This window comes from Rousettus aegyptiacus, unplaced genomic scaffold, assembly GCF_014176215.1.
Source record: "Rousettus aegyptiacus isolate mRouAeg1 unplaced genomic scaffold, mRouAeg1.p scaffold_m13_p_12, whole genome shotgun sequence".
Classification (NCBI taxonomy): Eukaryota; Metazoa; Chordata; class Mammalia; order Chiroptera; family Pteropodidae; genus Rousettus; species Rousettus aegyptiacus.
In genome coordinates, this window is record NW_023416287.1 from 64075819 (window position 1) to 64103783 (window position 27965).

The 27965-nt window shown below is 37.0% G+C and overlaps 1 protein-coding gene across 2 annotated transcripts; it reads left to right on the top strand.

Moving 5' to 3' along the window:
- Positions 1-763: 763 nt before the first annotated feature.
- Positions 764-27965, top strand: MEP1B (meprin A subunit beta). 2 transcript variants are annotated; one of them, XM_016166751.2, is made up of 15 exons: positions 764-1126; positions 2805-2823; positions 3769-3813; positions 3898-3941; positions 6217-6295; positions 13605-13722; positions 14502-14680; positions 16188-16406; positions 17028-17180; positions 18470-18685; positions 20644-21087; positions 22532-22711; positions 24370-24544; positions 25187-25386; positions 27239-27965. In XM_016166751.2, exons 1-14 carry the CDS (start codon positions 971-973, stop codon positions 25371-25373), a joined length of 2214 nt encoding a protein of 737 aa, XP_016022237.2. In that variant the 5' UTR covers positions 764-970; the 3' UTR covers positions 25374-25386; positions 27239-27965. The 2 variants fall into 2 exon arrangements, with proteins under 2 accessions (XP_016022237.2, XP_016022238.2); XM_016166752.2 differs by lacking the exon at positions 3898-3941 and adding an exon at positions 3962-4005.

Below are 27965 nucleotides of genomic sequence, written 5' to 3' on the forward strand. Positions count from 1 at the left end.
TTTCCTTATAGCTCTAACCAGGAAATAGGCCCGTTTGGATTGAGATCCCACAAACTATCTTGGGGATCTCAGGGAGCAAGTGAGAAACTGATTCATACTTTTAACTCATTGCTTTTTAATTCTCATCACATTCTTAAAGGGTGGAAATGACTTGCTTGTATTCATGAAGCATCCTTCCATGTCCCATGACTATGCTACATGTCTTTTAATATCTTTTCCATTAGCATGCAATGAGGCAAAGACAAGTGTTGAGTAGGGAAGGAAATACTGTTGAAATAAATCATATTTAAAAAAAATTAACCCACATCACACACAAGTAAGTTGAGAGTGAAACTGCAAGAACTGAGTTGGAGCATATGTTGCTCTAAAGAGAAATTATCCCAAGAAAAGAAGAAAAAAGTGAGACAGAATTGGGAGATAGATTGGACATGTTAGTTTATTCGAAAACCATTAACTACTTCTAGCCTTTTTACCCTAAATGCCACCTGAGTTTCCTTGGTGGGAAATTTCAGGAGTGAGAGATGTTGCCATTTAGCTACCGTATATCTGGATATCAAATATGCCAACTTTCTAGCACATTAATGGATTTTGTAACTCCATACAGATTTTGTTAAATGGCTAAACGATGAAAAGCTATGAACATAGCTGGCTACAGCAAAGTAGCACAGGGTGAGATGAGCAGGAGGGGCTTCACAAATGTTTACTGTTTGAAAGACTGAAATTAAAATTTAATTTGATATTTTCTTTTGCTCAAGTGGCATTTAATAGTGTTGGGGACCAGGACGTATACATTAGAGAACTTATTTAATGATGAAGTCTCCGCCAGGCACTTGGTTATTAAATGTTGACTCAGGGAAAAAAGAAAAAGCCAACCAATCAACCAAGCAACTCTGCATTGCTGTGTTAAGAGGATACTGGACTTTAACTCCTTGATTAGAAGTATTACTGCTGCAGCAAGCTGACCTGTGAGATGGATCAAAGGCTATGTTATGATGTTTGCCTTTTAAAAAGTAAACGTGACTCTGAATTTCATAGTTTGCACATTTCAGGAGGAAGCGACAGCATGGATCCATGGTACCTGCCTTGGTTTCTGTTCTGTGCCTCTCTTCTCACGGTTTCTGGCTTGGTAAGGAAACAGTACAAAGAAAACAATTAGAAAAATTGGGGGCAGTTGATACTGATTGTTACAGAACAAATTTGTTCACTTTTTGTTTTTTATGCATTTTGAAGTGTTAATGAAAAAAAAAACATTTCTTTTTGGTGAGCAGGGGCAGATTGGGTATAGGACATTAAAACAATGCCCTGCAAGAGAAAAAGTCAGAGACATTGACATAAAATTTTGTTTTTCTTTCAATTTTATCGTTGTGTAACAAGTTTTCTCTCGATAGGATGAGAAATGTGAATTTTGAAAATAATTCCATTTTTACTGCTGAATGAATTCATGTTGCTGTTACAATAACGTGAGACGTGAATGGAGTGAATGATGATTGTCACAGGCATAGCAAATACTTATAAAATTTTGTAGCATAGGATTTCTCTTCTGCTTCTTCATCAATTTAGACCAATCTTTCTAGAGTGACAGGTGGTTTGTACCACAAACCAACCCAAGGTTACAAATGAAGTTTCAAATACCCAGGGGAAAACTTTTAGTTCTGATTTTAAAATAATAGTTCTTATATTTAGCTGGTATTCTGTGAATAAGAACTAGAGCATTGAGAACAAGACATACTACTTAATAACATTAAATTGTAATTATATAAAAACACTTGATAACTTTTTTCAGTAGGTGCTTTGGCATTCCTCTGTGAGTATGTGCCTACGTGTGGCTAGAGTGTGAGACCACCCCGGCACTTGTTACTGTAAAAAAAATGGTAATCATCAAACCAACTCATTCCATTGCTTTGTTAAATGTTCCAAATGATTCTAGTATTTAGAGATGCAAACTCTATTTACATAAAACTGTATCTCACATTTGTATGACTTTATACTATAGTTTAAAAGGTGCTTTCACATGACATTATATCACCCTCACATCACCCATGCAAAGCCGATGTTGACCATATCTTATAGACAGTCTGGGTAGCAAGAAGGTGAACTGATTTGCTATTAGTTGGTGGAATCAGAAATATAACTCAAGTCTACTGCCTTATCAGTCCTGTGAGCTTTTGTTTTTACTAGACTATACTAAGAACTTTTCAGGTTTACTTGACTTTTTTTCCAGTAGGCATGTAGTCTGTGTTTCATTTGATCATTCATAGGAAATCTATTTTCGGAAGTTCTTTTTTTTTTTTATCACAAAGTATATTCATTGTTTTTTTTTTCTTAAACATTTGATATTGTCTTTGAAGGTAGAACCTTGAGGGAACTACGAAAGTTAACCATGATTATTGAAGCCTTCGATAAAATTTTTTAAATGATTAATGACAATAATATTTCAACACTGGGAATAAATTATTTTTTTCAAACATTGCTCTGTGAATCCTTTAGAAAATAGTGTTTAAAGTGAACATTTATTGAGGGCTGCAGTCTTCTGTTCTGCCTTTTAAATCTGTGGAGTTGTTTTTTTGTTTCTTTTACCTTCAAACTTATATAACAAGCAATTTCATTTTTTATATAAAATGAGAAGAACTTCTGGTCAAAAAAATTATCTTAGACTCCAATTTAACTGTCTGGGATATATGTCATAAAATAACCATAATACAAATGAAAACACCCCTCCACAAGTGGCTAGATATAGTTTAGAACTAAGAAAATCATTTATATTATGGCATCATAATAACTTTTTTCATGTGTTTGTTTCCTAGCCAACTCCAGAAAATTTTGGTGAGTCTATTTTGAGATTTGCTCTAAGTTATAGTAAAAGACAATTATGTGGATAATTAAACAACAGAACAGAACTTAGGTCACATTTAATGCTAAGTACATACATAATTGCACTGAACTTTGATCAAATAGTAATTTGTTTCGATTTATTGAGGAATGTTTTATTGTTCCTATTTCAAGGTTCCACATACCCAGCACAAAAATAAGTGGTGATATAGGAAAATCCAAACACAGTGACTGACACATAGACATCCCATAAACGCTTGCTATTATTATTTTTGCTATTTTGTGTCAAATCAGATGAACTTGATGTTCATCCTATTCTGCTGCACACTTAGAGATTTGGCCATATTTTCTACCCTTTTGCAACTTAGAAGAGAAATTCAAATTTAAATTGGGAATTTTGCTTGAGAGTTCCAAGATATGCTACTAGCAAAGGATATACACATATAGGTAGATTGGGCTGTCTGTCCAAATTTAAATACCTAATTTCTATTTAATCTAGTCATCTAGCCTACTCTTCCAAATTAAGCTTAATATTATATGGAGTGATCAATTTCTTGTTCCCGAAGTCATTTGGCATTCAAGAGACATGAATAGGACAAGATCGTACAAGCAAAAGCCCCAAAGCCCCAACCCTGGTTTATGAGAGGTTCTCAATCAATTAATCAATCAATCAACCAACCAATCTATCATCTATTTATCATCTATCTATCATCTACCTATCTATCATCTATCTATCTATCTATCTATCTATCTATCTATCTATCTATCATCTGTCTATTATCTATTTAGCTATCATCATCTATGTATTGAATCGAAACCTACTAGTCACTTATCTGAGGCAAAAGAACCTTGCTTACTTCTAATTTGGTAATTGATAAATATTCACTTTTTTCATAAACATAATGTTCAATGTGCTTTTCTTTGTTATTTTCATTAAAGATGTAGATGGTGGAATTGACCAGGATATATTTGATATCAATAAAGGTTTGTAGATTTTTTTTTTACCTTCTTTATTAAGTGGGAGCTTACATACGATTTGCTAATATGAATTTTATTCTTTCCTCTTAGATTTGGGACTAGATCTTTTTGAGGGAGACATCAAACTTGATGAGGTGAGTAGAAAAAATGCAAGATTTGGGACTAGATCTTTTTGAGGGAGACATCAAACTTGATGAGGTGAGTAGAAAAAATGCAAGGAAGAATCTTTTATTAATCACTGCAAGCTAAAATACAGAGTATCTAAGAATGATTAGATAGCATGAGCTAAGTTATGCCCAACTAACTCTAAAGGCACAGAATCATGGTGACACAGTTATTCAATGACTACGTTGTATTGTAAAGGGTTCACATAATACTGTCATCATCCATTACTCAGATTTCTGTGTGGTTAAAGCCACCATCACTCACTATACATGCTTTGGTCTTATTGATCTTTTTATTTTAATTATTGGAACAATAGGATGTTTTCATTCTTTAAATAGTACCTCACCGATTCAATTTAATAGAAGCAAAGTTAAACTGAATTTGTAAACATCTTCAATGAACAGAATTTTTACCATAAGAGATAGATTTTGATTTCTACCTTGACAGCTAAAAATAGTGTTGCCAAATTAAAGTCTTCCCAAACCTATTCACAAAGAGTATTGATTCTTAACCAGCCATCACGGCACACAGATGAATATAGGTACCTTACATGTAGTTTAAGGGAACTTAAACTTTTGCTATCATGAGCACTACTGACATCCGTCACACCCCCACTATAAACTTCAACTAAAGAAACAGAGCTTCCGTGTCTGAGGTTTATTCCTGGGCCTGCTCTTTTATCTGAACTCTCTCTTTCTGGATCTCGCCTTGTGCCAGGGCTTTAAATGTCATATCTATGCTGATGACTCAAAATGTATAACTCTAGTTCATTCCTTCGCCTGAGATCCAGACTGGGCTAGCCAGATGCAAGTTCGTCACTTCCATTTGAATGTCTATAAGACACCTCAAACCTAAGGTGTCCTAAATAAACTCTGGTTTTCATACAAATTATCCCTCCCCAGTCTTTTCTTTTAGTAAAATCATCACTACTCCCTCACTCCATGCCGCTGAATAAGTAAACAAATCCAGGAATCATCTTTTCTTTTACCCATTCCCTCATCCTGCCACCTAATCCATCAGCAAGTTTTGTCATTTCTACCTCAACATATACTTCATGTAATCCAATTTTCTCCTAATTTGTCTTTATTTCAAAAACAGCCCTCTTCTAAGAAAAAACTCTATCCCTGTCCCCATACCCCAGAGCAAAGTGACCAGGCAATGACACCATTTCACTTCTTGGTTTGAAACTTCTAAGATGCTTCCTATTGCATTTAGAATAGCATCCAATTTTACTCATAGGCTTGAAGAGCTTGCATAATTTTCCTGCCTATTTTCTTTCCCATTACTTCTCCTCTTCTCCCCTCCCCTCTCCTCTCCTTTTCTCTTAAATCATCTTTTTCCTCCTAACTCATTAGGTTGCTGGCCTTAAACCATACTCAGAACATGCCAAGCACATTCTCACCTCAAGACCAGAGCAGCCACTGTTTCCTCCACCTGAAATGATCTTTGCAGGGTCCTTTCCAATCTTGGCTCTTTCTTATCATTCCCATTTAACCTTAAATGTTACCCTTTCAAAGAGTTCCATCCTGGCCACTTTGTCTAATGTATTTCCCCACCCCTTTACTTTTGTCTCCATCTGCCATTTTTATTTCCTTCACCACAATTAAATGTAGTCTGTTTAAACTTATTTGTTTTCTTACATACTGTTTGTCTCCTCCACTAAACGTTAGCTCCTTGAAGGTAAAAAACTTGGTAGTTTTGTTATCAGTGGATCCCTATTCTCTAGAACCAAGTTCTTATTGTCGACTAGAAGAATACATTAATAAAATGTTGATAGTTCTTCACTATAAAAACTACAAATTCTTTAAAAATTTTTGAAAACTCTGGCATAGTTCATGTGTGACTCTTTCTGATATTGTGAGATCAAGATTATTGAAGTATCACTATCACTTCCTTCTTGTATATTTTTCATCTCTCGTATGGGAAACTAGTCTATAAATCTACCAATATTTATAGTTCAGTTTTCCAACAATCATATTTTACATTGTTTTGCACGATTCCTTTCTCAAATCTATCAACAAAATTAATGGTGTAAATCAGTGATTTCCTCCTAGAAACTTTATTCTAATACAATAAAAGTAAAGTTACACAAACATTTGCACACATGCTACTTACATACAGGCAATTTATTTAGGTGGGCTGGGAGAGCTTTAAACTTTTTTTTTTTTCTAGATTAACTATTGATTGTTTCATAAGTTTTTTCCTGATTTATTTAATTACCCCTTTCACATTTATTTTTGACAGGTACAAGATAGAAATTCCATCATTGGCGAAAACTATAGATGGCCTCATACTATTCCATATGTTTTAGAAGATAGCTTGGGTTAGTACACACTTTGGAGTATCCATAACTAATGTGTGTTCCTGACAGAACATGGTTATAGTATTTCCAATGGTAGGCTTGTATGGTCTTTAAGAGTTTTGTGTTTGTTTATTGCTTTGTGTGGCTATATACAGTTACTTAAAAAAATGAGCGAAGTGAACAATGAAAAAAACCTTAGTGATTTTGTCTGAAATATTTGCTCAGTTTTGACTAATAAAGGAATTAATTCAACCATTATTTATGGAGCACCTACTCTGCTGGATTATTTATGCCATTCTAAGGACATAAAGATTAGAGAGTTAGTTTTTATTTTAAAGCAGTGGTTTTCCATATGTTCAGGTTTCACATATAAGTAAAAACAAAATGACCAAACAAAAACTTCAGTGATTGGCATTGCTTTACCAATATTTAATATTGGCAAGTAAGGAGCTTAAACAATAAAAGAAGCCACTATCTTTTATCATCCATTTTTGTAAAATAAATTATGTTTTAATACTAAAAAGTCAAAAGAAACTAATCAAAAACTAAAGACAGCTCTTCTATACAAGAAATTTAATTGTAGCGGGAAACTCTAAATGCGGTCCTCATTTTATTTCTGGAAATAAATTTATTTCTGGAGAAAATGATGTTATTGACCAGCATCAGTTTGGGAACTGCTATTTGGGAAACTTTTCCTTAAAGATCATACAATTTAGTGGAGATTTAGATAAACCAAAAGCTAATTACGATAATGGAATAAACATTGTGATTAATGGTATGTTCAAAGAGCCATGGGAGCACATTGGAGGGGCATTTACTCAACCTAGACATAAAGGCATGAGCATTAAGGAGCAGGTGGCACTACACAGTAGGGCTGCTGTGAAGGTTGTGCAAACTGTACACCATACGTAGGTGTCAGGGAGGGGAAAAAAGTAGGACCAAAATCAAGTTTTCATTCTGATTACCAAGAGACGTTCATTTCTTCGCATGAAGTGTTATTTATCTACTTGCCAAGGCAACACTTGCAGCATTTTCCCAGATAAGGTGTCTCTTTCTAATACCCAGAAAGGCACCACGTGGTTTCATATGGCTTCTGACAGCAAGGGAAGGGTGCTCTAGGTAGATGGATCACTATGTGCAAAGGCATGAGGAAGGGAGAAAACTCTTAGCTGGAATTTAGATAGGAAATGGGGAAATAATGAGGTTGAACAAGTGGGCAGACTGGAATGCACTTGAGTCTCTTCCATGTTAACGAACTTGGTGTGTATACCGATGGCAATGTGGAGCCACTAAAAGTTCTACTGTGGAAGAAGATTGTTATCCCTTTGGTTGTGGTATAGACGATGCATCAATGAACTTATTCTTTATGTTTAAAGTGAGGAGAGTATTTCCTCACGTTTCAGAAATTTTTTGATTACAACTTTAAGTTCTATTTTATTTTACTTTATTCTTATTTTTTATTTTTAAATAATTTTTAATTACAGTTGACATACAATATTATATTAGTTTCAGGTATACAATATAGTGACTAGACATTTATATAACTTATGAAATTTATATCATCTTCGAATGATTCCAACTAAGAAAATCACTAGGCATAGCCATTCCCACGTGTAGCAAAAGTAAATGCTCATGAGGCATTTTCACTATTACTCACATTCTGGTGGGCCAACGCATGAAATTCTGCCAGTAGGGTTTTAGTCTTTTAGCTTAAACTTTAGGTGTTATCTGGCTGTTAGATGCAACTTCCCTGAAAGAGGTAATACTTGATATAGCCATTTATAACTTCCAGTGAATATTATAATTTCTGCTTGAGTGCTAGATTTGAAGTGGGAGGTCGGGAGAAAGAAGTAAGGAGTAGAGGGTGAAGGTAAAGGAGGTAGGGATGGAAATGAAGGTCAAGGTTCTAGAAACATCAAGGGGCTGATAAGGGGTAAATAATCCTGAACAGCTTCTTGCTTAACTCCTCGGTTTGTCTAGGACCTGCCTTATCCTTCCAAACCTGGGGATTTAGATAACACGATTCCAGGTGGAGCTTTTCCCCTTGGTAAAGACACATGGCTAATCTTATCTGTAGAGGGCTATACCATTTATAAAACTTTCACATTTGTTCCCTTATTTGCTTCTCAAAACAATTCAATGCAGAATGAGAACTATCCTAATTAAGCTTTGATAAAAAGCCTAGACCAGCATGCTCCTTTTTCATTCTATTCTTAAATAGTTATGTGGTGATCAATATCATGATCCCTTATTGTAAGAAAGTGTTAGGTTTGAAATAGTGATCCAAATGTGATATTTATAATACAGAAAATTTAAAAACAATTTAATATTTGACAGCAGGAAGTTACATATATTATAGCTATATAATGTAGCCATTAAAATGATAAAAACAATACTTGATAATGAAGGAGGAATTTAATGATATATTATTTAGTAAAAAAATGTTTCTAAAATAGTATTAGATTGAGTTTATTTTTTATAATAATAGATATATTTTATATATGTACGTATTAATAACAAAAAAGCCTGATAACGGTGGTTGATGATTTCTGGAAGATAAGATTTTACAATTTGCTCCTTTTTGTTTATTTGCATTTCTAACTTATTTATAATGAACATGTATTATTTGCATGGTATTGTAAAAGTTGAATTCTGAGGGCCTCTTATAGATTCATGGATTTTAGGGCCTTACCTATGTGAATCCTTGACCTTCACCAGACAGAGGCTTTCTGAGTACAGTTATGAGCCACTTAATGACAGGGATACATTCTGAGAAATGTGCTGTTAGGTAATTTTGTCATTGTGCAAACATCATAAAGGGCACTTACACAAATCTAAATGGTATGGATTACTACACACCTGGGCTAGAAGGTATAACTTATTGCACAGCATGTTAGTGAACAAAACAACATGAGATTAAATCAATCACAAGAGCGAATGATGCAATTAAGAGACACTATGAATATAATATGCATGAGGCCACTGCCAGGGTAACACGGCATACTGTTTTACAGCAAACTTTTTTTATAAGTAGAAAGAATACACTCTAAAATATGATAAAAAGTATAGTATAGTCAATACGTTAACCAGTAATATAGCTGTTTATTATCATTATCAAGCATTAGGTACTGTACATAATTGCATGTGCTACATACAATTGCTTTTATACTACTTGGCAGAGCAGTAGGTTTATTTACACCATCACCACAACAGGTGAGTAACACATTGAGCTATGATTAGACAGAAACATCACTAGACACTAGGAACTTTTCAGCTCCATTATAATTTTATGGGATCACCATTGTATATGTAGTCTGCCGTTGACCGAAATGTTGTTACAGGGTACATGACTGTTATTGTTTTTAAATGTCTGTGCAAAGTTGATATAAAAGGAAGAGCAAAAATGAATATCTGGTACATGTTCATTTTACTTGGAACTTCACCTCTACTTTTTAATAAATTTATTTATTTTAATTAGTTTCAAGTATACAGTACATTGGTTAGACATCTATATAGTTCATAAAATGATCCCCTCAATTGCTCCCTCCCTCCCCTGACCCTCCACCTAGCCTATGTATTAATGCTAAATGCTATCCTATGCCCTGCTCCACATTCCCGTGACCATCCGTCAGCTACTAATTTGTACTTCCTTAACCCTTCACCTCAGTTACCCAGCCTCCCAAACTCCCTCCCCTCTGTCCATCACCAAATTGTCCAAATCGACCACTATATTTATGAGTCTGTTTTTGATTCGTTTGTTCTTTTTATTTCTTAGATTCTACCTATAAGTGAAATCCTATAGTGTTTATCTTTCTCTGACTTAAATACCTTCTAGGTCCATCAAAACAATATCTTTTTCCATCGCCTTCCTTTTAGTCTGTGTGTGTCTTTTAATCTGAAGTTAGTCTCTAGGCAACATGTAGGGGGACTTGTTTTACTTTTCATTCATCCACTCTATCTTTTACTTGGAGCACTTAATTCATTTCCATTTGAGGTATTTATTGATAGAAATGTAATTGTTATCATTCTTATTTGTTTTTTTGTTTTGTTTTTTGTTTGTTTGTTTTTGCAAGGCAACCCTTGGTTGACCTAGAGATTACAAGGAGCTTGTCATCTTACAATCTCTTATTTTTTATTTTATTTTTTACACCTATAGCACCTAGTCTATCTAGGTGGTCTCCCATCCAAGTACTAACCAGGCCCGACCCTGCTTAGCTTCCGAGATCAGGCGGGATTTAACTTGTTCAGGGTGGCATGGCTGTAGACTCTTTATTCATTTTTGATACATGTTTTTTGTTCTTAGAAAAGTCCCTCCAGCATTTCCTGTAGTACTGGCTCAGTGGTAATAAATTCCTTTAGCTTATTTTTGTTTGGGAAGCTCTTTATCTGTCCTTCAATTCTAAATGATAGCTTTACTGGATAAATTATTCTTGGTTGTAGATCCTGGGTCTTCATCCTGCTGAATATTTTTGCCAAACCCTCTGTCCTGCATAGTTTCTTTTGAGAAATCAGCTGCAAGTCTTAGGGGTGTTATCTTATAAGTAACTATCTATTTTTCTCTTGCTGCTTCTAATATTCTTTCTTCGTATTTAACCTTTGGCATTTTAATGATAATGCGTCTTGTTATGGGCCTATTTGGATCCCTGATTTTTGGAATTCTCCGAGCTTCCTGGGGTTTAATGTCCATTTCCTTCTCCAGGTTAGGGAAGCTTTTCATCATTATTTCTTCAGTTATTCAACATCTTGATTTTCTCTAGTTACGCCAATTAGATGGATATTTGGACCCTTACTAGTATCCCATATGCTCCTTAAGTTATTTTTATAGTCTCGACATCTCATCTCTTGCCATTCTGATTGTGTGTCCTTCGCTTTCCTGCCCTCTAGATAGAGCATTTAATCCTTTTCTTTATTCGCTTTGTTTCTTCCTTTGTTTATCCCATTTAACATACTTCTCATTTCAGATAATGTGTTCTTCATTTCATACTGGTTCCCTTTCATGATTTCCATTTCTGGTTTTATGCTTTTTATCTCTTTGTTGAAATTCTCTATACGTCCCAAAAGTTCATTGAGCATCTTTATAACCAGTGTTTTGAACTCCGTATCTGTTAGATTACTTGACTCCATAATATCTAGATCTCTGTTCTGTTCTCTCATATGGTTTCTGCTTCTTTGACTCCCCATTTTGGCTGCCTTTCCGTATCTGTTTCTATGTACTAAGCCAAGCTCCTGAGTCTCCCGATAGTATTAGTGTGGATTTGTGAAGTATGTCCAGTGGCACAGTCCTGAGGGGGGTCCAGCTGCAGGCCAAATTTAGCTCAAGTCTCTGCCCCTCTGGGCCACCTGCTAAGATTCAGCAAACAATCCACAGATGTGCTTATATTTGCCTCAAAAGGCCACACCTGAAACTGAGGTCAGCTGCCTCCAGCGTGAGTCTACGCGCTGCTCAGCAAGGAGCACCCGACTTGCTGAGGATACACCTGGATGTGGCCACGAGTTGGGAGAGATGGGGTTTCAGGGAATCCTCTGGGCAGAGAGACCACTGTTATCCAGTTTGATGCTGTCAGGGCTATGGCAGCACTGTGTCTTGTGCACTGGGAGAGGGGAGGGCTCAACAGGGAACAATGGGTACCACTTGCACTTCTGTACAGAGTGAGTCTAGCCTCAGCCCTCACTCCAACAATGTCTCCTTGTAAGTCCCTGGTGCCCCCTGCACACCGCCTAAACAGCACTAGTGCCTAGTGTCACTGCAAAAATCCCCTCGTGGACACGGCTCTTTTAAGAGGCTTCTGCCACGGCTGCAGCCACAGCCTCTATCTCATTCAGCTGCTGGAGACTGGGCAGCCCCGTGTCCTAGTTCAGTCCTACTTTCTGCCATTGCAGGGTGATTTCTTAGATTTCCAGATTTCTCCCTAGTTGTATGGCTTGTTCTTCTAGATCCCAGAAGATTTTTCCTTGCTGCTGCTCCTTATTTCTGTCACAACTTTGATTTGTTCACCAGAAGAGACTCTATCATCTATGCCATATTTTTTTCCTCCTTCATCTCTACTTTCTGTTCTGATCCTCACAATATCTATGCAAACTCCAAAGGTGAATTAAACTGGCAAAAGTTATACATCAAAAGTAAGTGGTGAGGACAGGTGAGGACTTAGGTGTGTCCAGCACCAAAGCCCAAGTGCTTTCCATTCTGCAATACTGTCCGCCACCTCCCAACAGTCACCATCCTTCACTTTACCAGCACTGACCTCATTTGTGATCGTCTCTCCACGTGCATCGGGTACAGCTCCTTCTCTTTGAGCTTCTTTTCCTCTATGTTTTTGTTGTATCCATGCTTCTGCATTCTTTGAGCTCTATGTCTATCCAACCTATTTGTATCATTTTAAACTCCAACACCATGGTTCCTAACTCTGTTTGGGGCCGTGAACTCACTTGCGCATCTTAGGAACACTCTTCCCCCGAATATGGACTTTGCAGACATAGCTATATGGATTTTTTGCATACTATTTTAGTATATTCATGGACCCTCTAATGTCAAGGTCCTCAGATTAAAATCTCTGCTGTGAAGCTTTAAATGCATATCGTAGCTTCTCAGATGAAGGAGATGACAGTGATCTTTCATTTTGTTTTCCTGTGATCCAATGTGTATGTTCTCTGAGGTAATGTACCTCTAATTGTTCCAGAGAAAGAAATATGGTGGAAAGTAAGAAATCTGAAAAATAATCAGATGCTTGAATATAATACAGCAGATACTGAAATAACATAGTTTCTGCAACGATGTTAATGAGATGCTATAGGAACTTTACTCTTGTTTGTAACAATTAGCCTATGATAAAATTGGTTTTGTCATACATGTTTTTTTAAGTAGCAGAACATATTGACGATGTTAAAGTAGAGACTATTATACTTAATTGGTACTGAATATTAAACATTGTAAAAATAAAACACTAACCATTCACAAAGAGACAAGCTTATGATCAACAATATATTGCACAGACTGTTTTCATGGTGAATTGGTTAATGGTGTTTATTTGTTTATTTATTTTCCCCTCTTTAATTCCCCCTGCTCCACTTCCATCTCTGACCCATGGATATTTCCATTTTCCCTTAATAACTAGATCTCTGAAGGTGGGGTGTTTTCTCCCACATGCTCCCGGCATGCACCCGGGGGGCCTGGTGCACCCAGGGTATGGTCCGTGGCTCCACCTGAGGTACAAAACCAGGACCTAACCAGGACCTTCTGTGTGCAAAGCAGACATGCTAACCACTACATTATGGAGCCACCCTCTGGTGTTTATTTTAATAAATATATTTTTGTTTGTTTCCTTTTTTTCAGAAATGAATGCTAAGGGAGTGATCCTGAATGCATTTGAACGCTATCGCCTAAAAACGTGCATTGACTTCAAGCCTTGGACTGGAGAAACTAACTATATATCAGTGATCAAGGACAGTGGGTAAGTTGAAGAGTTTGTCTTCTAAAGGTAGTAATGAGAACTGTTGTGGCTGGGGCATTATATCACAGCAATTGCCCTAGGCCCTGAACTTGAGGGAGAGTGGGGGCTTCCTTCGCTGTTTGTTAAAGAGTAAAAGACAGTTGGCTCTAGTTTCTGTAGCCATAAAATAATATTTTCATACATGCAAGCAGACTACCCTTTTTTAGATAAAGAGGATCTGATAAATGCCATTCGTCCCACAACTTTGTAAACTTCAGCTCATTCGTAATTCACATATTCCTTATGTCCCCATTCAAGTAAAATACGTGTGCCTGCATTTGTGTATTCAAATTTATTTTAACCTAATGACTCTTAATACTTGAGTTAAGAAGATTACTTATTATATATAATAATAACATAATGTATATTTTATATATTTAGTGTTATTTGTCTGGAGCTCAGCAATTCTGAATGGTTGCTGTGCCTGTGAAATCCTTATTAATGGTTATCGGCATAGCAAGGATGATCTGAAAGGCTTGGAAATTTTTAGAAAAATCGGGATAAGACTGACTTGGGGATGGCTTGTTCCTATGTTGTATTTGGTGTGGGGCAAGTTCTCCAAAGATCATCTGACCTGGAAGATTTTTTATACCTCACAAGGGCTTTAAGAGAAATGCACTGTCTGGATCTTTCCACTGTGAAGGATTTAAAGTAAATTAGGCATTGGGGATTTCGCCCTGAGACCTAATCTGCATCATTCTAACACTTTCTCTCTTTTCTCCTATAAACGTTCCTGTAAGCTGCTGGTCTTCAGTGGGAAATAGGCATGTCGGGAGGCAAGAACTCTCGATTGGGGCAAACTGTGACAGAATAGCAACTGTTCAACATGAGTTTCTCCACGCACTGGGATTCTGGCATGAGCAGTCACGGTCTGACAGGGATGACTACGTCATAATAATGTGGGACAGAATTCAGTCAGGTATATTTCTCTTGTTTTCTTATATTTTTAGCTAAAGACTGAATTTTTTAGCATTGTGCTCTCGCCTGACATCTGTGCCAACTGTTAATAATGGGAAAACCCTGATGTTTTGATGTCTTACTTCATTTAACTCTAACTCAACATGAGTTGAGGTGGCTGAAGATTGCTGGGGATCAGTATCCAAGAACACTAGTATGTTTGAGCTAGATATGATCTTAGAAACTAATGTTTCCTGAAGCATGTTTTATAAAATACTGTCCCACAATGTGCTCACAGATGTTGTGTGTAAAGGAATCTGTGATCAAATTAGTTTGGGAAATCCTAGGTTAACAGAAATTAAACTTATAATTACTTACACTGTTAGTCTTTGTTAGATTAACATAAATTCTAAAAGTCTAAGAGAGATGCATTTCCCATAGTGACTTGACCAGGGTCCTTTTGCGTTTTCTTTTTGTGGAACATTTGGGTTTATTGTTCCTTGGAACCCATACTGGGAAACACTGCAGTGGTTGGACAGCCTGAACTTTTTGTGACTTCGTGTTCGAAAGGTCTTAATCACCATGCCTGATGAGAACTCATGTTTTCCACATTTTTTCCCACAGTGACACTTAGTTTCATATGTGTAGGGGATGGTGGAAGGAATGGCATTGTTATCATGTGAGGCTCTGTACTGAGGCCCCCTGATATCATGGTTTTAACATCATAGCTTGCTCCTTACTCCCTCCCACCTCAGGGTTTAATGCTCTCATCTGGGGTAAGGCACCACTGCAAACTAAAAGACTTCTAAAGCTAGAGAAGTGTTTAGTTTTACGCCATAGCCTCATTCTTTAGGCTTCCCAAAGTCTTATTTTTTTGGTAGAAACATCTGCCTAGATTTGATAATGCATCTATGTGCTGTGGAGATCAGTTCTACCTTATTATGTCCATAAAATCAACTGATTGCAAGTAAAATCAGTTGCCCATTACTGTGATGCTGAGTAGCCGGCTATCTTCTCTAAATGTAGTCATTTAAAATATATCTACACATATTCCAGTAACCACGAAACCCCTGACTATGCCAATCCTTTCTAATGCCTCTATGTTATCATTCCTAGGTCCCATCCCACCCCACCTCCCAAAGTCCTCTTACTTTCATCTCCATCTTCTGTGGATGCCCCTACCCCTCAGCATCACCTGCCAAAGGCCCTAATTGTTTCAGCAACACCTTTTAGAACCCTTCTTTCCATGAGCGGTTCTTAGAACTTAGGCCAGATGCTAATGTCCAGCTTTGGGCTATAATGAAAACTTAGGCATGTTCGGCATGACTGCTGGTATCATAATTTTAAGGTATGATATTATATTTAAAGACAGAAATATATGAAATATCCTTGAAATACTATAGCCTAGTTGTAACAAAGGTTGTACTATGTTTATTATAGCCTCCATTTCTAAATTAATAGTATTTGGAGTAAAATATGTTGAATTTTATGAACATCAAGTGATTAAAACTTTTTTATTTATCATTTAGGCACAGAGCACAATTTTAACACCTATAATGACCAAGTCTCAGATTCTCTGAATGTCCCCTATGATTACACTTCGGTCATGCACTACAGTAAAACTGCATTCCAAAATGGAACAGAACCAACAATTGTAACAAGAATCTCAGACTTCATGGATGTGATTGGCCAACGAATGGATTTCAGTGAAGATGATCTCTTAAAATTGAATCGACTATATAACTGCTGTATGTGATGGGTTCTTTGAAATGACTTCTGTTTTTCTCTGCTATATAGGGAAAAATTACACTCTGTGTCATTTTGCTGAGCATCGCTGCATTTTCTGAAATTATAGAAGCTTGATAGTCAGGAAAAAAAGCAGAATAGCACCCAAATTCCAATTTCAAACTTGGAAGCAGCAATTTTCTTCTCATACAGTCTGGCCTTTAGAACTAAAAATAAATCGGATCTTGCAGGAACGTGCTCGCTACATGTTTTTGAAGCTGTTACTAATTTAAGTGAGGACCTCTTTTTAGCCAAAATGAGGTGTATGGTCATAATATAAATGAGATCAAATAACCTGGGTCGTGGCTCAATAATCTGAATAACTAGATGAGTGTACACTTGGGTTTCTATAATTAGATAATTAAATAAGAAGACTTGGGGCAGGCGGCTTATTCAGATCTACAGAGTTGATCAATGTCTTGGTTCTGCAAATAGCAAAGATCTTCAAGCCACCATCACCTAGCATCATTTAATGCCATGCTGGCAGTCCTAGAACTTCTCAGATAAGCTTAGTTTTTCTTATTTAGATTATCCTGTTATATGAGTGTCAATAATAGTTTTTTTTTTTTTTTTTGATTTTGCAGCCTCTTCCTTGACCTTTATGGATTCATGTGACTTTGAACTGGAAAATGTGTGTGGTATGATCCAAAGTTCGGATGATAATGTCGACTGGGAGCGAGTTTTACAGGTTCCCATGGGGCCAGAGAGTGATCACTCCAAAATGGGCCAGTGCGAAGGTAATAGGAGTGAGATGCTTCTAGGTTTTACTTACACATGGTTCTAGCCTTTTCCTTTGCTACAAAAGACTATGATTTTATCTCTAATTTCTATCAGAATTATTCATGATAATCCATTAGGTTGCTGCTAAGGAATAGGTTCTGTGCCTTATAAGGCCATGGTACATTTCTTTGCTTTTACTCTCTGAGTTTGTTTTTTTTCTGTGAGTCAAGGCTGGGCTCCATGAAGCCTCTACCCCACTGAATGTACCCACAGCAAGAGAGGACTGTCTCTCCTCTAAGGACGCTTATCTCTGAAGTAGTGGAGATATTTTCTTGAAGATCATAGAATACAAGAAACTTTCTAGCAAACACCACTGGGCTGTGAATTAATCAGCTTCAGAATTTCAACTGCATGTGGTTATATGCTCCTATTACAAAAAAAAATACTTAAAATGCAGGTAGAAATTTATTTAATTTCAGATAAGTATCCTTTTCCATTGTCATGTTTTTAAAATTAAATAAGCATTTATTTGGCTACAACTACCAAATTTTTATTTATTTGCTCATTTCTGGCAGCAAATATATAGGGCCACTGCTTGACAGCTCAGATGATCTAGGCAGGGGATGAGGTCTCCAATATTGAAGAGGTGCTTTTCCTTTTCCTTTTTTTTTTGATGAGAGAGAGTATGAGGGGATAGAACAGATGTTGTTTAAGGGTATAAACTTGCAACAAGTAGAAATAAACCCTAGAGATCTAATGCACAGTATAGTGAATATAGATAACAAACGTATCATAACAGTCGAAATTGCTAAGAGACTAGAATTTAATTATTCCAACTACTAAAAAAAAATTATTATGTGATGTGATAGAGTTACTAGTTATCACTACAATTGCAATCATATTACAATATAGAAATGTATCAAATTAACATATTGTATACCTGAAATTTATACAATTGTAAATGTCAAATACGTTTTGATTAAAAATATTTTCTTCTTAAGAGGGAGGAAGAAAAGGAGAAAGGGAGGAGAGAGAGAGAGAGAGAGAGAGAGAGAGAGAGAGAGAGAGAGAAATTAGATCGATAAGTGACACTTTTTCCCATTTTTGAAAACTAACATCTATAGTAAGAAAAATGTTGGCTGATGTTGTCTCTTCCATAAACTGCCTGCTCCTAGAACCATATTTAAATGCCCAACTCAGTGCCCTGCAGTCAATGGGAAGTAAGTGGAACTATAATGCCCACAAGACACACATTTCTATATCTAGTATCTCTTTTCTCTCAACTCTGCTTTTGTCTTCTTAACAGGTTCTGGTTTCTTTATGCATTTTAACAGTAGCAGTGTAAATTTGGGGGCCACAGCAAAGCTGGAAAGTAGAACACTGTACCCTAAAAGAGGATTTCAGTGCTTGCAGTTTTATTTATATAACAGTGGAAGTGAAAATGACCAACTGAACATCTACATCAGGGAGTATTCTGCAGACGATGTGAATGGTACTTTAACCCTCTTAGAAGAAATAAAAGGTACAATATCAACATTCTTATTGTTTGGGTTCAGAGTGTGGCCATCTTAATTCTACTTGATGCAACAACTTACAATAGGGTAGGGGCTCTGGATTCATTGCTTTTCAATGTAGAACTTGAGACCCCCTGTTTAAGACTATGTTAAGGAAGCTAAAATGAGGTCCTTTGTGTGCTATAATGTGTGACACTCATTTAAGAAACTGTTGATCAGTCTCTGGCACTGACAAGGTCAGTTCTTGGCAAGTAATAAAAATACAATGGAAACCAATGTAGGCAAAATGGCATAAGTTACTGGCTAGATGTAACTAAATTGTGGAATGGAAGTCCTCAGGCAGGACTGGACCTGTCCTTGAACAAGGTTGGAGACCTCTCATGTTCTCAGGTGGACTTTGTCCATAAAACTGGTGCTTTGGCTGTTTCACTTCCCAGCTTACATCTTACCACTTTTGCTATCAGACTGGAAGGGGGACTTTCCCTCTAGTTTCTTGCTTAAAAATAAGTCTCAGTGAAGGGTTCTGATTTTTATGACTTGGGTTAAATGCCACTTCTGGAGCAATGCCTGAGTGGAGAGAAGGCAATGCTATGGTTGGGCACTTAGCTTTCATTTCAATCCCTGGTCAGAGAGGTGGTTGGTGGTTAAGAAGTTTCCCTGAGGCGGAGGGTCTGTGGGCCAGCAACTGTATTACCATCTGCTCCACATATTGACCTCTTGGTTTGACTTGAGTAAAACCTATTATAAAATCGATTCACATTATGCTATATGTCATGCCATTCCACTTCCTTCTTATTTAGCTATGAGAAACAGTCTGAAATATGATGATATTTTCCTTTGTGAGGTTCTTAATCTCATTATATATATATATATATACCTTATATGTAATTACATATAATATGAAATACATACATAAGATACATTATAGATATAGATATTCCTCTCCATCAGCAATCTGTGGTGTTATCACCGATGGACGATAGCACTTAAGAAACTTGCTTAGGAATCCAGAGTTTAAACTGATAGTACTAATAATAATGAAGTGGAAGCTCTCATAAAGATTTTTGTTCAATCTAGAGTCCATCCATGGACAATAGCATTTTCTGTAATTTGGATATTTCTAACTTATTTTCAAGGAATTGTGTTTTGCATTAAGTGCTTCTACATTTAAGTTTTAAGTCATTGTGTTAACTACTAGTTTTACATGAATTCCTGAGCTGTTCTCTATATGCTGCCTTCTGAAAAATTTTAAATGTACTGCTTCTTATTTGGATATATGATATAGGAAAATAAGACAGGATGGCACGGCATGTGCTGCTGGCCAAGAGTAGGGGAAAATAGTGGAGGGGGAAGTGCGACTTGGGAAGAAAGGAGGTGGTACAAAATGTCAGATAATATTTATAATGTTGAGTCACTGCTAAATGATCTAAGGAGTAAATTGTAGGATGTGGGCTTTCTAGGATTTGGTGGATTCCTGTTTAATACTGCCAAAAATTGATTAAAATTTTTGCGTGTGATGGATGTATTCCAATCAAAGTATAAAAGTATTAAAGGAGGTTTTGGCTGAGTATCACAGGAATCTTGGGCACGAGTGTAGAATATTGGGCTTGCCTGACTGTTTAGCTAACAGAACTAATATAGAGTGAAAGGTAACTCATAAGTAGGGCATGGAGTACTCATGAGTTAGATGCTGCTGCTTGCTCACCCATCTCTGGGAAAGGGTGATCTCTCTGAGAAGTAACTAGATAAACATCCAAATATTCCAGAGAGGAGTCCGACCCCCCCCCCCCAGAAATACCTTGAGGTGAAAGGATCTGGGCTGGAGGAATGAGAAAGCCATACCTCAAACCTGTAGGAAGTAGTAGCTCTACGATGACTATTTATCCATGAGGGTTAGAACTCATATTGACTTGCATATGATTCATAGTCCTTTGTTTTCTTTAAAATAATCATGTCTCTTTTGCAGATATACCCATTGGGAACTGGCAACTCTATTATGTAACACTGAATGCAACCAATAAATTCAGAGTGGTGTTTGGAGGGGTCAGAGGCCCTGGTGCATCATCGGGTGGCTTGTCTATTGATGACATCAATCTTTCGGAAACACAATGTCCTCATCATGTCTGGCATATAAGGAATTTCACACAGCTCATTGGCAGCCCAGATGGAATTCTATATAGCCCTCCATTTTATTCTTCTAAAGGTTATGCCTTTCAGATTTACTTGGATCTAAACCATTCGACTTATGCAGGAATATATTTCCACTTGATCTCTGGAGCCAATGATGATCAGTTACAGTGGCCATGTCCTTGGCAACAAGCCACGATGACACTCTTGGATCAAAATCCTGACATTCGACAGCGTATGTCCAACCAGCGGAGTATAACTACAGACCCATTTATGACCATTGGTTCGTGACTTATTTTCTTTATTGCTAATACATGATCATAGCTCTCGGAGGGATGAAGGGTTTTGGAATGAGCGACTGCACAGTCAGATACCTAGTGAATTTTCAGCCCCAAATCTTAGAAACAGAAGATATTTAGAAGAAGGTCTTCAGTTGTGGATAGAGTGTCCCAGGCAGAGGACAATCAGGAATACCAGTAAGAATGGTGACAAATAGAAAAGATATTGACTGTATTCCTGGGAATTGATGACTTTTTCTGAATTCTCAGGGTTGTGCCTAGAGCGTTGGTTTTAGAGTCTGACATACTCGGGTTCAAAGCCAACGTTTCTTCTTATTAGCTAAGCAAATAGTCCTTGAGCAAATAATCTCTTGGAGCCCTAGTGCTCTCAGCAGTAAAATTAGGTCAGTAATAATAACAGATATGTTATGAGAATCAGTATAGATCAAGCATGGAAGCTTGTGGAGAAGCTCTCAGCTGTTGAGTTTTCCTAATCCATGCTGCCCTGATCTTGCCACTGGGATTGTTAAAACCAAGTCAGCTCTTGTAATGGGGGATGGTCTTTGATCAGAGGGAAGATGTTGAGCAGGTGCTCTTTAGTGTTGGGAAGGATTGGGAATGGATTATAATTTTTTATTAAAGAGTTCTGGAGGACTCGCCAGTGGTGGAATCATTCTCCATATTCTAGTCCCAAAAAAGAGTAGCACCCAGAAAGCAATGATCACATCTAAATTTAATAATCCTTTGCCCTCTGTCAAGGTGAATATCATTGCCTAATCTGAATTCTAGATATGAAAAGAATGGACCCACGTGACATAGGGGAAAATAAAAACCTTAATCTGATAGGAAAAAAATAGCATGCACAAAAAGGATTGTAGGGACTTGATACTTAGAATGTCTTTACTTTTTATCAAAACATTTCTCCCTGAACGACATTGAAAATGGCTCAGGGTTGGGTGGGTCATCACCTTTTTCCAGAAGTAGTACTTCCCTCTGTCTTCTGTTCCTGAAGGACTTTGCTCTGTTAGGTGGATCCTATAGTTAACAAGATAAATTGATCTATGATAATATTAAAAGCTCTCTCAGCAGCATATTGGTTTAACTCAGAACTATCTGTAACTCAGAAGGCCACCAAGGAGTGATTCTAATGGGCAGGAGAGTTTGTATATTGGTCTGTGTGTATAGGTATGATACCCCGCCTAGGATATTTGGGAACCTCTCCACTCATATTCCAAAATGTGGTACTCCCTGCCAGGAAATCTCATTTCCTTTAGGACGGTATAAGTGAACAAGCTTTAGTGACTCGCCAGGGTATATATCACAGGTCAATAGCATCATTAAATTATTTCGAGCCCCCTTCTAATTGTGTTTCACATTGTCTGTTCTTTCCTATCACCAAAAGCTATGATGATGCTAAACACAATCCATTAATACAAATTGCTTTTTCAGATAATGAAAACTATTTTTGGGACAGGCCTTCCAAAGTGGGAAAAGTGGCTTTTTTCCCTAATGGAACTGAGTTTAGAAGAGGCGGGGGCTATGGAACCAGTGCCTTTATAACTCACGAGAGGCTGAAAAGCAGAGATTTTATAAAGGGAAATGAGGTTTTTATCCTACTGACGGTGGAAGGTATGTCAATAAAAATAGTTTTATATAAGCTATTTTGTTGTAGCCATTGATTGTTTACTGTGTTCTTTTGGTTTCCACTTTTAGGCATATTAGGTAGAGCTGTGGGAGCAAATGGGGTATAAATCATTAACAATATGAAAGTAATTTAAATATAAACAGTAAGGGTTCCTGGATAAAGAATTTAATTACCAGTACATTGAGTAATAGTGGAAAACTTTAAGCCAGAAAACTTCTTTAGAAATAAGTTAAAGTATAGCCATTATTCTAGAATTATAGTCTAGAATTCCAGAAACAAAAATATCACATATCACATGAGACCAAAAAGAAAATGCATTGTCTTTACTGTCTCCTTCAAATACAAACACACACACACACGCACGCACGCACGCGCACACACGCACATCTTGGCAATAAAAAAATCTATTGTCTTTAAAGTCTCTTACCCATGGTAATCAAAAATACATTTTCCAGAAACACTGGTGATTCCATGTTTTATGTGGTAGGATTTTAACTCATTTACTATTAAAGACCTACTTACATCTCAGTAAATCAGAATTTTGTGTGTGATGAAAAGCAGTGCAATTAAAACCTCTGAAATTTTGATTTTATTGTCAATTAGAGTAAAACAAAATGATGGTTCTTAGAAAAATTATTCAGGAAAACTTTTATCAAGGGAGAAAACATTTTATGTAGCAAGAAAAAGTCACATATTCATTAACTCCATTTGACCTCGTTTTGATGAGAAGCAACAGAAAACACTGCAAAGAATAGAACACTGGTTGTCAGGCGGCCTGGTGTTATGGTGTTATGTGCCACCAGGTCGCACAAATATCCATCAGCTGCTCCACCAAGCAAGAGACTCACAAGTTTGGGCAAGCCCATCAATTGCCTTGCAATATGTACTTTAGTTTTCTTGTTTTCTCTTTGAGGATCGGTAGTGTGAAAAAACAATAAAAGGTAGGCCCCTTTAAAATGAAGTGGGACCTTCCATGCCAGAGGAACTGCCTCTTGAGTCTTATGCCTCAAAACTTTGGAATGTTAAAACATGACAAAATAAGCTTTGGACTGGGCCTAAAGCAACCTCGTGTCCAAAGAACTGTTTGCAAAGATAATAAGCAAATAAATATTATGACTACTAAAAACTTTATGATAAACGTCAATATTGTATGTTATCTGCAAAATAGAAATGCCTTCCCTCTATTGATATAATCTCCCCACTACCTTTTCTTATAGATAACCCTTGTCTTTGTCTCCTATTCAGAACATTATTTGGCTGCTACCTGAATCAATGCTTCCTGATCTTTTGGTCTCAAATAAATGTTTGTTGCCTCTCAATTTGAAAGGCCTTTTCACTTTAGGTTGACAGTAACAAAGCCTTGGGCCCCTTAGAGTTCAGGCAAGCCGGGGCCCAGGCAAGCTGCGGTTCAGCTGTAGCCCTACAGGCTGGCCCAGCTCTTCTTTGCATCTACATTTGAACCTGACTGTTATTTTACTGCCTCTGAATGTTGCTGAATTATGCTTTAAGATTATCTGAATTTCTCACAAATCTGAAACCTGAGCATTTTGAAACTTAAAGATCAAATACTTGCTAAAGCAAAAACTTGCAAAAACTTGCTAAAGCATGATTTCCATCCATGCTCTCTCCCTGTTGTCTTTAGACATATCTCATCTTAATTCTACACAACCACAGACAACCCCAACCTCACAACCACAGCCAAACCCAACCTCACAACTGCAGCCAAACACAACCTCTGACACCAACAACCTTTGTATAAACTTCATATGTGAGAATGATGGCATCTGCACTGTTCGAGACGGTAAAGCTGAGTGCAGGTAAGGGGTCATTCAGACGAGCTCTTCCCACTCTTCTGTTTGAAATTTTGTCTTTTCACAACATGGGGTTAAATACTAATATTTCATCTGAGTAAAATCAGTTAATTCTCCTCAAAGACATTCATAGGATATTTATTTTTTGTTCTTCGTTTGGAATTTCCGATAGCCACAAGAACACTACAATTATTTATGAAAAACAACACTTTGCATTTTAATTGCCTGAAAAAGACTTCAAGAGTTACGTATCTTAATTAAGTCCTCACAGTAGACTGTTATGGTTAAGTGTAACTGTCCCCATTTTCTAGATGGATATACTTAGGTTCTGGGAAGAGTTTGGCCAAAGTATATATATAGCTGGGAGGCAAAGGAACTGGGACACCGAGAAATCTTCTCCATTACTTATGCTACCTTCCTTTCCCACCTTGGAGCTGCTGTTTTAAATACCAGATTAGGAGTTATTCCATTGTTCTTTTCCTTTGACCCTGCCTGGACTCCTGGTGCTAGTCTAACCAACCCCTCTAGTCCAGAATAAGTGAAATGTTTCACATGTCAATACACTGAATGTAGACCCACACCTTTATGATGAAGGTTTTCAGATTTAAATATCAATTCATAACTCTGAGTAATGTTCTTAATGTGTAGGTGTCCGTCAGGGGAAGGCTGGTGGTACACAGGAGAGAAGTGTGAGAAGAGAGGCTCGACTCAAGATACCATTGTCATTGCTACTTCTTCAACTGTTGCTGTGTTTGTCCTGATGCTGATAGTCACCCTCATCGCTGTCTATTGTACCCGAAAAAGATATCGTAAAAGGTCAGAAAACGGCAAATAGGGCTCCAAAAAATGTAAGTTGAGTCTGATATTTGGTTATTCAAAATCTATTGATGAAATCATATGAAAAAGAATTAAGACTTTTTAAATATGCTTTAAAAAATATTCTTTTCTTCATGCCCTATGTTGGGGACAACTGCTCCGAGACGATAAGTTCCTGTTACTTTCACTATAAATCAACAGTTCTTAAATTGGGGTCTATGGAGGCTTTTGGGGGGGGGGAGTTTAATATCTTCCTATAATTGTATCCAAAATTGTGTGTGGTTGTACATTTTTTCTGGGTGAGTGTCTGTAAGTCTTTTTGAAAAGCAAAACTGATTTTGCCTATAAGTTTTTTTGGGTGATGGTGAACTCAGGCTTGTAGAAAGGGAGCACAGACATATTTGGGACTTTTTCATTAAAGAAGTTTTCAACTAATTCTACCTTCATGTTCAGCAACTAACTCTTAGTCAAGATTTTCAAGTAGAGGGTTTAAAGTTTTGCCTTAGAGGTGTTTAAAATGACAATAAACTCTTGAAAATGGCCTGAGAAGCAGAGTCAGAGATGGACATTGGCATATAGGAGGTTTATTGGGGAGCACTCTTGGGAACACCTGTACCAGAGTAAGGAAAGTTGGACTGGGCAGAGGCAAGGTTGGAATGTGATGTGATTGATTGCAGCCGAGGCCTCATCCCACCCTACTGCAGTCTTTGAAGCTAGGATGGCCCCTTAGGCTTGTCCTAAAGGAGACAAGGAGGTACTAACCACATCAATAACCACTGGATGGGGGCTGCCCCCCAAGAGGGATGAGAAAATTGGGCAAGTGCATTTTGTGGGAGGTCATGTCCTGCATGAGAGCCTTCATTTTGAAGGGCAGGACTAAGCAATGGATCCCAACATCCACTATGTATCCCAATAATACCACAGAGTTTCATATACGGATTCCTGTTCTCACAAAAATAACATAAAGAAAATGGCATAAATATAAACGTCATTTAAAAGTGAAGTATAAAATTTTTTCCAGTTCTATTTTATTAAAAATAGTCTCTCAGAATTATTAGTAAAACTAAAGAAAAACATGCATAATTAAAATATCTCTGAAAATAAAAACATTGCAACTAGCTAAAACAAGAGTATATTTTCTTAAGAAAAATGATTATTCAAGACATACTGTATTTTAAGGTTATGATTTTTTAAAATGAGACAACCTGATTTTAAGATTCTAAATTTGTTTGCCAAGTTAGTCAAAAGACAGTTCATGATAATAAACAGAAAGCAAATAGTCTTATTCTCATATTTGCTTTTCGTATTTCTTCAACATCAGGAAGATAGATGTTTAAAGCTAATCATAAGGTGATGGCTTGTTAGAAAATTATTTAAAAAGTACACATGTTTCTTTGTTTCTAAACAGCTATTCCAGTTTATTTTATGTCTCCAAATAAAAGGAACAGATCTGACAATACAGGACCCAGTAGGTCAACCAGATGGAAGCTATGCCTGCAGGCATGGTCCCCTGGGCCAGTCCTGATGAAGTTTGGTGCCGGAGTGGGGAAGATGGAGGAGTGGTTAGAGAGGAGAGAACCAGTTAGTTAGCTGGGTGAACGAATTGCCAGGATGTTCTTCTGGGAACTGGCAAATATAAGTGCTATTGAAGAACTGACTTAAGTAAAAACTAAAAGGATTAAAAGAAAATGATAAAACAGAGAGAAAGAAGGATGCTAAGTCAGAAAGAAGGAAACTATCAGGGTATCAGGGACATGGTAGGGCCATTAAGTGGAAACACTCATACACACAGACACATGTAAAATCACCTTTTTATTGTGATTCATTTAAAAGACAATTTTTAAATTTAGAAATTAAGTCATCAATTGTTCTTTCCCTTTTTAGCAGCATGCATTTTGAAGATTTACTCAACAATACGGCCAGCAAATGAAATTTAAAAGGATTCCTCATCATGGATTTCACCTAAAATATATTACAATCATCGCATTCTTCTATAAATGAATCTTTTCTGTAAATGACTGGATATAGTATAGTAAATCATTATTTTGGTGAAAGTTTAATTGTTGAAATATTGTTTGTGTTTTTGTTTCTAATAGAGGGGAAACAAAAAAAAAAAAAAAAAAGGAAAATAAATAAAGGAGGAGAAGCAAGCCAGGCTCCCCTAGAAGTATAACTTGTCTGTAACAGGAGTGCAGCACCTAGAGATAGCTTTTCAAATTACTGATCCTTTATTTGGGGGCCAAGTGTTGTGGCCTCACAAGTGATTTCCTAGAAACCGCTGGACGCGCCCAATGGCCTTGACCCTCCACATGGAACCTCAGCGTTTGTGTGCTGTCCTACACCAACGTAGGGAGGAGCAGTAGGACATCTGTTTCCCTCTGGGGACATGTGCCCATCACTCCAAAACTGGCCACTCTCTTCTTTTCCTGCATAAATCCTTTGGTATGTGAGCTTGGTTTAGAATTTGTTTGAACCTACAACTACCATCAATAAGAAAACTTTAAACTCCTAGAATGGTGATTCTCAAAGTTTTAGGTTTCAGGAGACTTTACACTATTAAAAGAGCTTTTGCTTATGAGCATGACATTTATCAATACTCACCTTATTAGAA